This window comes from Amblyomma americanum, chromosome 3, assembly GCF_052857255.1.
Source record: "Amblyomma americanum isolate KBUSLIRL-KWMA chromosome 3, ASM5285725v1, whole genome shotgun sequence".
Taxonomy (NCBI): domain Eukaryota; kingdom Metazoa; phylum Arthropoda; class Arachnida; order Ixodida; family Ixodidae; genus Amblyomma; species Amblyomma americanum.
In genome coordinates this window covers 57,817,858-57,831,716 of record NC_135499.1, presented here as the reverse complement: position 1 = coordinate 57,831,716, position 13,859 = coordinate 57,817,858, and the positions used below count along the sequence as shown (strand labels likewise).

The 13,859-nt window shown below is 45.5% G+C and overlaps 1 protein-coding gene across 1 annotated transcript in view; it reads left to right on the top strand.

Moving 5' to 3' along the window:
• LOC144122980 (uncharacterized) overlaps positions 1-13,859 on the top strand; it is a 122,090-nt gene that overhangs the window by 93,598 nt on the left and 14,633 nt on the right. The window contains exon 3 of the mRNA XM_077655917.1: positions 4,842-5,046. Coding sequence (XP_077512043.1) covers positions 4,842-5,046 — 205 coding nt within the window. The remainder of the gene's footprint in view (positions 1-4,841; positions 5,047-13,859) is intronic.

Here is a 13,859-nt window from a genome sequence, read left to right as displayed (position 1 = left end):
GGGATCGGTACCAGGGGCTCTATAGCACGAAACTAGCATGTTAGTATAAGACGGAAAGGAGATTTTATTGCACAAAATTTCATATTGGCTGGTAATACTAACAAGGGCGGAAGAGAGGCTTGATTTCACCAGAGCAAGGATGCTGCCTTCCCTGCGGTCTGCTCTGTATCGCCACGTGAAATGACTGATTGTCGTGAAGTAGTTCGAAATCCTGAATATCGGGTGTAAGCCAAGACTCGGTAAATAATGCGATGTCTGTGCTGTGGTCATCAAGAAGGGCTTCAACTGTTTCTTTTTTTGGCATGTAACTTCGAATATTTGTTAGCAAAACCGAGGTTTTATGATAGGCTGCAGTGGGGCATTGGCATTGAGAAGGACTGGAAAGATGAGATTGCGGATCCCGCGGTAATCGCAGTAGTCGCTATGATTTCAGCTCGACTACGGAATCCGTATATGCATGATAGACGAAATGCTTTTTGCCAATGAGTAGCTTATCAAAACGAATCTTGAACGATGCTTTGCTTTGCTGACCGTAAGAGAGAAGTTTCTTTCTAGCTAATCGAACCTTACCTGAAAAATATTCGCGAACAGAAAATGCTGTTTCTTTAAGCTTCGGCCCGGCAAGCAATATTCTCGATTTTTCTTTGAAATGTGCTAGCTTGACAATGATTGGATGGTTTTTGCCTGCCTCGAAGCGACCCAAACGGTGCGCACGTTCGAGCTGATGGTTACCAACTGAAATTTCGAGCTTTCCGGAGCAAAAGGAAACAACCTGAGCTTCGGACTGCTCCCAAGTTTCACCGAGTCCGTCTGCGATACCGAAGAATAAAAGATTCGAGCGGCGTGAACGATTCTCGGCATCGTCATACTTATCCGCCAAGAGTTTAACGTCGGATGAAAGCTTAGTGAAGTCAGAAGTGATTTTAGGAGAAGCGCCACTTTCAGAGTTGACTGCTACAATTTTTTCAAGGATTTCAACGCGCGATGAAAGTCGACGTACGGAGTCCTCAATGCTAGTTTGTGCGGATCTAATCATGGCAAGCTCTGACAGAATGGTGTTCTGGCTCAGTTCAATGCGTAGTACTGCTTGAGAAATTGATTCTAAACACGGAGGGATGTCGTTCTCGGCAGGACCTGAATTTAGTTCAACATCTCCGGACAAAGCGAGCAAGAGGCAAGTAAGATGAGCATTGAGACAATAGAACACATCAATACACAGAATTTTTCGACAGCAATCAATGGTGTCTTTGAGGCACGACACCGCCAGCAAGAAACGGTCTCCTGCAACAGATCATCGACATCCTAGGCGCCTAATGTTTTGTGCCTGAATAAAGTCTTATACTACTACTACTCATTTACGCACGCTTGTATATGTATGAAAACAATCTATTCGTAGCCAACATCGTGATAATCGTCCAATGTTATGTATGATTGGAGAAAATGGAAGCTGCGCTCCAACAAAGTGCGGCGTTTTCTATGCTACATCGAAAACGCCTGCGTAGCCTGCTGCGCCGTCTGCTCGCTGCGTCGTCTGCTCATGGATGGATGGATGGATGGACGGATGGACGGATGGATGGATGGATGGATGGATGGATGGATGGATGGATGGATGGATGGATGGATGGATGGATGGATGGATGGATGGATGGATGGATGGGTGGGTTGGTCGTTGGGTGGATGGTTGGTTGGTTGGTTGGATGGATGGATGGGTGGGTGGGTGGGTGGGTGGGTGGGTGGGTGGGTGGGTGGATGGATGGATGGATGGATGGATGGATGGATGGATGGATGGATGGATGGATGGATGGATGGGTGGGTGGGTGGATGGATGGATGGATGGATGGATGGATGGGTGGATGGGTGGGTGGGTGGGTGGATGGATGGATGTATGGATGGGTGGGTGGGTGGGTGGGTGGATGGATGGATGGATGGATGGATGGATGGATGGATGGATGGATGGGTGCGTGGGTGGGTGTGGGGTTGGGTGGGTGGGTGGGTGGATGGATGGATGGATGGATAACGCTGAACCCTTTGAATCGGGCAGTGGCTCAAGCCACCTAGCCATGACTTATGAAATTTTACTCCTGTCTTGATTTTAGCCACCAATCAGATAACCTTCGGTAATTATATCTAACCGCATAAATCTACTTACCCTTCACCATCCCTAAACCCCAATTCATTGGATAAATCAGCCCCACTGCTTTCCACTGTAGGGTGAAGCTCGTTACAGAAAACTTTTAAGTGTTCAGCTGTTTCCTCCTCCTCTCCGCACGCAACGCACAACGTACCTATCTCGTGGTACCTGACTCTATGTTTTAGTCCGCAAAACTCCCGTCCTGGCCTCAAACAACAAAGAGCTTCCCCTACAATTGTCATAGATATTTTCTTCGGTAATTTACTGTTTAAAGATCCTCTATGTTCCCAGTGCCCATTTCGACAGCATCCCTGTTTTCCACAGAGCTCTCTCGGGTTCATTGACCTTTTTCTTGACCGATAATTGCTGAATTACCCTCTACTTCTGTCCAGATATTTACTTGTCAATTTTTTAGTTCGCTTTGTCCATTTCGTGTTAATATTCCTTATGTACAGGTATCTGAAAACTTTCCTAGTCCACTGCTTTTCCCCATATTTCTCAATCGCTCCTCAAATGCTATCTTGCTGCTAGATTCTCTGCTATCGAACGACGCCCATACCATATCACCCTGTACCCCCAGATATGGTGTATTGTCATGTGCTCCCAAAGTTAGCCTCCCTACGCCACGTTGTTTGATTTTTAACCTTGCTGGAACCACTAGTCTCATGCACAGGAACGCATTACCGAAAGTCAGGCTAGGAACCATCACCCCTTTCCAGATCCTCTTGCCACTTCATACCTATTGTAATTCCACCGCGCCCTATTTTTCATTACAGCTGCATTCCTACAAGCTTTATTCATTACATATTTTTCATGCTCTGTCAGGTACTCAGCACTGGTATTTACCCAGACCCCAATGTACTTGTACTCATCCACTGCTTCTATTGTGAACTCCTTTATTCTATGCTCGCCGTCCTCATCATTAAATATCATGACTGCAGATTTTCCCTTACTAAACTTGAAACCTTATCTACCTCCCTCTGTACCACATATGTCTATCATCTTCTGCAAATCTTCCTTGTCGTCAGCCATTAGCGCTATATCATCCGCGTTTATTTGTCCCGGTAATGACTGTTTACTCCATTCCCCTTGCTTGAAAAAAGAAAGGCTGATGCCTAGTCCACTCCTCTCTAGCTTGGTATCCAACGCTTGCAGGTACAACAAAGGAGAAAGAGGACATCCTGCCTAAGCCCCGCTGTATCTCTACAGGCCCTGATACAATTTTCCCATTTTATATGCACTCTGTTACCTTTATATATATATATATATATATATATATATATATATATATATATATATATATATATATATATATATATATATATATATATATATATATATATATATATATATATATATATATATATATATATGTGTGTGAAAGATTAATTGAAAGATTGAAAGATTAATTACTTCATCTTCCACATGCAATGTGCCCAGTATGTCCCACAAATTCTCTTGAATAATGTTGTCGTAGGTTCCCCTAATATCCAGAAATTCTAGCTATAGGGGCCTGTGTTCCTTTTCACCAATCTCTATACCCTACGTCAATGAAACAGATTGTCCTCCAACCTCCTTTATTCCCGGAACCCATTTCGTCGCCCCCCTAGCACCCCTTCGTTCTCCACCCAAGCCTGCAATCTTTCCTTTATAATCTGCATCACCACCCTGTAAACCACAGATGTCACTGTTATGGGACGGTAGTTACGTCAGTTTGTACCCCTTTGCCTTATATATCATGTTCATTCTACTTAATCGCCATTCATCGGGGACTTTGCCATTCACTGTCATTTTTTTCACTACCTGTAATAATGTTTGCTTGGATTTTGGTCCTAGCTTCTTTATTAACATAACGGGAATACCATCTGGTCCTGTTGACGTGCCACTAGGAACCTTATTATCTGCCCTTTCCCACTCTCTTCGCTCAAGTGAAGCAGTTGCAGTAACCGGTCAAAACCTGCGGTCGGTTATGTGTAACATTTCTTTCTTTAAATTTTTTTGTCATCCTTGTTCCTATGTGTTTCATAGCTTCATCCCCTACTATTCGAATACCCTGGGCTGCGCGCGCCACCTGGGAGCGGCTTCGCGTTCTTGCGCGAACGGCACCTGGCAGCGGCCCCAGCCGTCATTGACCAGGCACAGAAAAATAGAGGAGGCTATGCCCTAGACTCACACTATTCCACTTCCTATGAGAATCCCCGATCCACCGGGGCGCCAACCATTCATCTTCCGCGGCACTTACTCCTCTTGGAAGCCTGCTCGGCCGAGCACATACCCTCAAGACTAGCAACTGCTGATCAAGCGGACGCGCAGGCTATCGAGGGCCGACAGAGTTCTAGTCTAAGCGCACCGGCCGTAAAGGATGGCTACCTACCTTTAATCTAACATTCGTTAATTAAAAGTTTTGCCCTTTCCTCATACTGACGCGTAGGTTCCTATGTTGCATTTATGAGAGCGTACGACATCGTTTTCGTCCTCAGTGTCAAGCGCTAATGTTTTTGCTCTTTTTCACAAAAAAACTACCGAAAACGAGCTCCGGCGTTTTGGCCTTCAGTCCCCATGTGTTCACGATTCAGGCACCTCCTCTCTTGAGTGAAGGAAAAAGCAGCCGCAATTTTACCGTATGTCTCGTTGTTGCTCTTTTGGTCACTTGTGCTCAGATGTATGTTAACTGCTACGTGCCAACTTTCACCGTTATTCTCCCGCTTAGGTTACTCGATGAACGACCCAACGCCTGCGAACAAACTGTTGATTCTTCTGAACACAAAGGTGCAGTGGTATAATCCTGATAATCAGTACCCTGTGAAAGGCTGCTCATGGGTGACGCCTTCAATGACACAAGGGGTGAAAGACATCAATGTTACATTGACGGACGGCTACATAAGAAACCTTGTTAGCCCGGGCATTAGACAAAGGTAAGATGGCTATCCACTTTCACTATGCATGGGTACTCAGACGGCACTGAATGACGAGAACATCGATACAAATCATTCATAATGTCCTCTTCTGATGCAGTGGCAGACATAAATATTTGGCTGTCTGCGGAGCGCTTGCCGAAATGTATCGCCGTGACTGCTGATGGTGATTTGCGTTAAATGTGGGGTAATGAAACACGTTAGCGTTGCCCTTAGCTCTTTGGAATGCGCACACGCCGCATAATTAGGGGAATACGGGCAGAGAACTTCACTGCTACTAAATTGAGCAGTACGACAAACCGCACTTCTGGCTAAGCTAATACGGCGGGTGTGTCGGCTCAGGTGCTTTCCAGGGCGCCTAATTAAATCTCGGAGGTGCGCACAAGCATTGCGGAATCAGGGTGTAGAAAAGCCTTATGTCAGAATACTGGAAGATATATATAGGAACTGCACAGCTACCACAGTCCACCATAAAGTCAGCAATAAAATTCCAATAAGGAAGGGCGTCAGGCAAGGAGGCACGATCTCCGCAATGCTATTCACCGCCTGTTTACAGGAGGTGTTCCGAGACCTGAATTGGGAACAGTTGGGAATAAGAGTTAATGAGGAATACCTAATAATCTGCAATTCGCTGATGACATTGCCTTGCTGAGTTACTTAGAAGATGAACTCCAAATCATAATCAATGAGTGCGACCGACAGAGCCGTACGGTGGGTCCTAAAATTAACAATTCAGCAAACCAAAGTAATTTTCAACAGTCTATCAAGGGAACCGCAGTTCACAATTGGCAGCGAGGTGCTGGAAGTTACAAAAGACGGTTAATGGTTTAGGGGGGTTTTACGTCCCAAAGCGACTCAGGCTATGAGAGACGCCATCGTGAAGGGCTCCAGAAATTTCGACCACCTGGGGTTCTTTAAGTTAAGGACAACTCAGCGAGCCATGAAAAGAAGAATGATAGGTGTAACGTTAAGAGACCGGAAGAGGGCAGAATGGGTGAGGGAGCAACCGCGTGTTAATGACATCCTCGGCGAAATCATGATGAAGAAATGGCGTTGGGCAGGGCACGTACTGCGAAAGCAAGATAACCGCTGGTCCTTAAGAGTAACGGAGTGGATTCCAAGAGAAGGCAAGCATAGCAGGGGGCGGCAGAAGATTAGGTGGCCGGGCGATATTAGGAAGTTTGCAGGCATAGGGTGGGCGCAGCTGGCAAAGGACAGAGTTAATTGGAAAGACATGGCAGAGGCTTTTGCCCTGCAGTGGGTGCAGTCAGACTGATGATGATGATGATGCCCATATGTAATACCCCCATCCCGGAGGCCTTTAATGTAATAAAGTGAAGTGAAGGCTGCGCAATTGTGTTATTTCCTCCTTGTGCCGGTTATCTGCTTCTGCTGCTGCCGACAATATTGTAACCGGGAGCGTGGTTCGTATCTAGGCAAAAACTTTGCCGGCTTTCTGATCGCGCCCTCACATCATTTTAATGTATGCAAATAAACTGATTGCTTCATTGATTTATGAAATAACTGATTGATTGATTGATTGATTGATTGATTGATTGATTGATTGATTGATTGATTGATTGATTGATTGATTGATTGATTGATTGATTGAGACTCATCGAGCCCATCTTTCACCGTTTTTTTGCCCTACTAACGCCTATGCACAAGGAAATGAAGTTAGTCGTCAGTGACGTGCAGAACTTGCTCGTGACAATTTCCTTGCACTCCCTAGGCTATGATATCTTAGAAGTGCTTGCGCACATGATTGCGAAGTCTTTCATAAATATGAGCAAAAAGAAAAATGCAGTTTCCATTATTCTGCAAAGCTCAAATGCCGCCTGCTTATGTTGCGTTTAAGTCATGTTGAAACAACACTACATCTCAGCTAATCAGAGCCAATCGTTCTTACTTTTCGAAACATTTTTCCAGCGAACATTGAGAGCGCTCAAACGTAGTCAGGTTTTAGTGTGGATATGAGGGCCTGTATTATTCATTGGCGCATACTGAACTCATGAGCAGTGTGCAGGAGTGCATTACGATCGACAATGACGAGGTTGCCTTTATGTGTAGATGCGGTATCCCGGTTCGGTCTTTTCTGGAAAGTCGTTTTATCTTGCATCAATTGTAATAGAATTGAACGGGAAATTATTTGTCCAGCGCTCAGGTGTGTGCATTGGTTCCTGCGTCAGCCCCATACACAGCAATATCTTTCCTGCGGAATTAGACGAAGCCATCCAGTCATTTGGGTTAGATAGAAAAATCTGCAGGTATGTAGATAAGAATCTCGTGCTGTCTTTTCAATCCGACCTGCAACGCAGCATTGTAGATGTGTTAGAGATATTTAAAGAAAGTAGCTAATGTCTCAATTTTACAGCCGAGATGCCAAAGGACGACACGCTTCAGTTCCAACCTGGTCATGCCTGTTGGTCCTACCACCCTAGAGCAAAAAATGCACTAAGAAGTTACTCGTCCGGCCATTCTCAAGTTTTCAAGAATGGCATTGTAGCTTCGTGCATCAAAGCAGCATTTCGAAGTCATGCGCGCAATCAATGGATGAAAGCGTCAATGCACAGGTGAGCAGGCTGATATCAAACGGGTATCCGAAGGATGTAATCATGCAGGTTTGCGGCGGGGTGTTAAAGCAGGTCAAGGAAGGGTCAAGTTCTAAATCCCTAGTTGCGGAAATACACAGAGTGGCTGTGATTCCGTATGGCCACCAAATGTCACACGGTCTTAACGTTGCAGGACGCTGCAATGTTCCGGTTCTCTTCTCTGCCCCTCTAAAATTGGGCGCAATCGGTTCTGAAGTGCATTAAGGGCAAAAATGCAAAATTATGAAAAACTTTTGAGCCATCAAGCACAAAGCTCCTTTTGTTCCGTGTGACGACGGGGTTGTGTGCAGGTTGCCCATGTTCTGTCGTGTCTTGCACATAGGATCGACAGAACGATCCATTAACAAAACAGTAAAAGAGCATGAAGGATCATTAGGTAGGGACTCCCTTAATAATTTGCCAAAACACTGCCACACGTGTAAAAGCAATGACAAAGGAAAAAAAATACAGCGCACTCCGCTGTTTCTGAGAACTATGGTTTGCTTGGATGATAGGGAGTTTGAATTTTTGGCCGCATAGCGGAGGGTTTCAGAGATAACCGAGAGGTGCTCGTTCCAATCTTTTGTGTGTATGTCAGAAAAAGATTGGCGCCTTTTTTTGGTTGTTGGTTTTTGTGTGTTCGGGCTTTCGCTCGCTTTCCTACTTATTCTCGTATCTTTCTCGAATAAACTTCACTTGTGAGTCAGCGCCTGTCCGTGTTTTTCCTTTCGCGCTTTACTAGCCATTAATAAACTTCTCCCTATACTCTATAAAGGTGATTGGAATTGATAGCATGACGAACAGTTATCATGGGAGTTCTCTCGCAGATGCATTTAATAACTGTTTAGTGATCATTGTTACAAACGCAGTGCTAGCGGACGACTGAAAAGGACAAGTAGACACAACTGTGCTGAAGTGAAACTTTATTTTTGAAGACAACTGAACTGAAAATTTTGTACTGGGCTGCCGCGGTGGCCGAGTGGTTATGGCTCTCGGCTGCTGGCCCGAAAGACGCGGGTTCGATGAAGGCGAAATTCTAGAGGCCCATATACTGCGCGATGTCAATGCACGTTAAAGAACCCCGGGTGGTCGAAATTTCCGCAGCCCTTCACTACGGCGTCTCTCATAGCCTGAGTCGCTTTGAGACGTTAAACCACCATAAATTAAACCTTTTGTACTGTGACAGAAAATTCACAAGCAAAGTAAGGCATAACCACGCATGCGCAAAGATATCCAAGATTAAACGAGGCAAAACCATACGTGCCGTCACTTATCTAATCGCTACCCGCACAAAAAAAGACACGCCCAAAAAAGAAAAAGCAAGAGCAGGAAAACAGTAAAACTTCAGTCGTGAAAAAAACTTTTACCTAAAGCGGTGTATATGAAAGCCAGCCACCAACCACCAATAAGGCGCGAGGGAAGACAAAATCGCGAAGCATTAGCATGCGCCAGGGAAAGAAGACCATTCAGCTGGCTCAGTCTATATATATTTTAACTGGGAATATTTAACTAGAATATTTAACTTGAAAAAAAACGTGTAGCGTGCTTTTTATCTAACGAGTCGTCATCTGGTGCAATTATGTCTGGAAGAAGACGAGTGTTATTAATAAAAGCTATTGCTTTCCTTTACCACGCAGAAGTGCTTTCGTTTCTCTAATATTATTTCGCAAACTAGTGTAGCACACGCCTAAGAAACACGTCCAATCACATTTAGTACAAAAAGCATTTGTTCTCATCCCACTAGTACTCTTTACTATACGTTTGATGTGCTCCCAGGGCTTTTCTTCAGTACTGACAGGTAGATATTAAAATATATAACATTTTTACAAAGCAATACGAAAGTTTACTCTTTTGCAAAGCACACAAAGCCGCCGCGGTAGCTCAGTGGTTATGGTCCCCGGCTGCTGACCCGAAAGAGAGGGGCTCGATCCTGGCCGCGGCGGCTGCATTTCAATTCAGGCGAAATGCTCGAGGCCCGAGTACTGTGCTATGTGAGCACCCGTTAAAAACCCCAGGGTGTCGATATCATCAAGAGCCCTCCACTAAGACTTCCCTCATAGCTTTAGTCGCTTCGGGAAGTTAAACCCCATAATACCAAGTTAGATTGACATGACAGAGAGAGAAATGGTACGCTCGCTGTCGAAAGTTACCAGGATACATCGGTTGCTCCTGAGTAGTTGGGTAGAGAACTTATGCCTCCCTTCAAGTTTTAAATTTCTGCATGGCCTATTCAGAGTTTATTCAAAAATGTATTCAAAATTTGCGTGTAAATAATGCAGAACGAGGTCCCAAAGGTAAGCTCTGTAGTGTAACCTCATGACAAACGTTGTCCACACCTTTAAAGGACTTTTTATATTTGTGGACGCCGTAAGGACTCCAAGCAGATTGGTTACTTTTTGAAAAGACGATACGTCTGTACAAACTAGGCACCCTACAATATCCTGTTTTATGTTATACTTTGCTTACTGAGTTTGCCGCACAGTATTTAACGTGGTGGCGTTAATTGTGGAATTCTTTTTAGCACAGAAAGACACCACAGGAAGAAACGAACTTGACAGGGAAGAGCACTAACCAAGTTCTCTGGAGGCAATGATGGGGACAAGTTGGGATGGTTTCAAAGTGTAGAGAAAAGAAACGCCTTCACAACTACAAAACTTTCGAGAACGTTTTTGCTGGCTAGCTGGTGTATTATCGGAATTCTTTTTAGCGGAGAAAGACACAGCAGGAAGGAACTAACTTGACAGGACAGAGCGCTAACCAAGTTTTCTGGACTTGCAGGCAGCATGCGCAATGATGGGAACTAGTTGGAATGGTTTCAAACTGTAGTGTCTTTCTGCACTAAAAAGAATTCCAGTAATGCACCAATTATCCTGCAAAAACGTTTTCAAGTCAATTGTACCGTTCAGGAAAAAAACAGGCGTCTTTGGCGTCGATGGCTGCGTGAGCGGAAAATCCCCTGAGTAGTAGTGCCCATCTGCTCCCTAGGTCACGTGGCCCTGTGATCCGGGTTACGAATGGGAACGGAACCACAAACTTTAACCGAATCCATCTTATTGCCCGCAACTGGTGCCAAACTGAACGAATGTTTTTTTTTTTTGCAATTTCGGAACTGAATCTGGACCTGAACGGTTCAATGGAGCCGGTCCTGCCGGTTCGGGACTCTTTTCGGCCCAACTATTCTTGCAAGACAGCATACATTTCTTTCGTTCATGCCGTACGAAAAGTGCTACCATGCAGATTTAGCCATCAAATGCTGTCTACGCTATAAGAGCTATTTATTGATGCTGCGCTACGAGACGGCTGGAGCGTCGTGTAGGCTTTGCGCCATAACGGCGGTCGTTTCAAGCTGCCTCGCGCTCCGTCAATTACGCCATGGGGCACCCGGCCTGAATCGTTAGTGATGCGAAACATTTTTCCACGGCGTTAAATACGTTAACGTTCACTGCTTTTTGTAGAACGTCGTGTCTGCATGAGGTTTACGGCAGAATTCTTCTGTGCCATCATAAAACTGAGTATTTCAGTTAGCGGGTCGCCGTATCTTGTGCCGCAACTCGAGAGCAAAACTGGCTACCTGCACTGCACGCAAGCACGAAGACGACTTGCAACTTTTCATATCAGTCGATACCTGTCCGCTAATTGCGCCGGCACGTCGTGAAAAAACAGTGCATGATTGGTTATCTAGCCTCAAAAACTGACGCCTGAGGTATTCATATTTCTAGCAGCTGTAGTCTCCGAAATGGCGAAGGTTCACAGGCGCGATTCTAGCAGAAAAGAAAACCGTCACAGGTGCCTTATTTACAAGACATAACGGCCGAGCAAGTACTGTAATGGGCTCGCAGCGCTAGCGGTAAAACCAGCGAGAATTGTTTGTATTTTTTGTTGCAGCAACGGAGCGCTCCTTCGTATGCACAAGACATAGAATCTGGGCAGGGTCGCTGAAAGGCGATGTGCAGGACTTCCGCTCGACTGTGTAGCAGCATGTCACTTTCAGTAGACAGAGATGACACCTTATCCTAACTTACCGAATAGACACGTCGAATTAGACACTTATTCCAAAACGGCACTCCGGCCATCGGCACCCTCGCGCATGGCGCTTGTGCTCGTGCACGTGTCAAATAGTCGCGCCCTCTCATAGTTAGTTCGCATTAATTTATTCACCGGTCACCACAACTAAGCCGTGCACAATACGGGCCTCGGTACAGGCAAAATTCAATTACAGCAGCAGCCCTGTACGTCGCAAACCACGCCGGCGGTGCCTCCCCATCTCTACGGGTTGTGATGTTCATTCAGTGGAACCTTTTTAGGATTTCCGCTGATTTCTGCTTCGTCACTTCACGGCGTATTCACAGGTCGGAGGGAAATCATCTACTACGACACGAGAAATACAGTAACATTTCGCACACCACGATGGAGTTAAATCCTGCGGTTGGCTGAGGCAGTCGCGCACACGACCACGAATATGGCGAATGCCGCGCCGGCCGCTAACGCCCTCCGCGCATGACGTCACATAAAATTACAACCTGTCATCTGTGCCACAACAAATCTGTGTGAAGTCTGGTGCCTAGGCAAGAAGCCAAACTGGCACTTCGCTAATGTACTTACTGGGCGACAACAAATCTTTGTGAAGTCTGGTGCCTAGGGAAAAGCCTCATTGGCACTTCTCTAATGTTCTTTCCAGAATCTTCAAGCATCGTACCCGCATCGCACTCTATACTTATGTCAAATCTTGGGTTTATTAGACTTTCGCCCTTTCACAAGTTTGCTAACAGTTCGAAACGAATTGTTAGCTGTCCCCTCACTCATAAAGAATACAAAGGGAATATATTCCATTTCTCGGTGTCATGGCCCATTAATAAGTGTGTCGCGAATTGGTAGCGCGTCCCCGACTTTCCGAAGGAGTACGCTATCACGTTCAGGTTCGAACACGAGAACAAAGAAATCAAACAGTAGAAAACGAAGCCGTATTTATAATTTAAAGGAAAGGGGGCCAATAAGAAACGCACACGCCAACAAGAAAAACACAAACTCAACAAGCGTACAACACTATAGAATAAAAGGAGAGTTCACCAGGTACTCAGCGTCCTAGGTGAAGCGCGGATGCCATGCAGACAGGGCGGACGCGGGTCGATCTACTGCGACGCGTCGCTGCCGATGCGTCGAAGGAAGCGGCGGAAAGGAGCCAGGAGGTATTAGGAGCTGAGAGGAACACAGGGAGACTCCGGTGGTCTCTCGTCAAGAGCCTGATGAGCTGCCTGACTTGTGCACGGGGACTACTTTAGCTATTTTCCATTCTGATGGTAAACGGCCTTCCCGGAGTGATTTTGAGTAAACAAGAGAAAGAAACTTACTGACTGGTTCCGCATACCGTCTTAGAAAAGCATTTGGGATTCCGTCCGGTCCGTTGCTTTTCTTCTCGTCTAGACTCAGCAGAAGCGATAACAGTCCGCTCTCAGATATAATAGGAACGCCTGGCAGTTTGACGTGAGCGGTAGTGCTGGGCCTGCATTCAGGAAGCTGGTTGTCGTCTGGCGTAAAAATTGACTGAAAGTACCGGTTGAATGAATTTGCCTTTTCTCTGCCTTTCTGGGAGGATACCGGCGGATGAGGGTTTGGACATTGATTTATATAATGCCAAAACTTATACGGGGCTGTTTTGATAAAATATTTTAAAGTACTACTGCAGAAACGTTCTTTCGAGCATTTAATTTTACTCTTAAGTGACTTTGTTAATTCCTGGATCCGCAATTGGTAGGCTGGGACAGCTCGTAACTTGTTAGATTTGCGTAGCCTTTTTATTTTGCGCTTCGTATGTATTATTTCACGCGTGATCCAAGGATTTTGCTTACGGATGACCTTTTTTGTTGAGGGTACAAAACGGTCAATGCAATGCCCAATATGAGCTTTGAATTGAAGCCAGGCCTCGTCTATGCTGGTTTGGTCGTTGGTGCAGAGATCATAGAAGTCTGGAAATTCGTGAGCAAGGTATGTAAGTATGGCTGCGTCATCTGCTCAATAAAATGCGTGTACACTTTTAAATGGACGATGAGAGCGGATGACATTCGGTAAGGGCAAGGTGCACACCACCAGGTCATGGTCAGAAAGGCCTTCATGTGTATGAATGTTAATTGTACCGCGGAGGAAGTGGTCTGTAACAAATATTAGGTCGAGAATTGTTCTGGACGCTCCCTGGATGCGAGTGGGCGTGGAAACAAGCTGACTTAG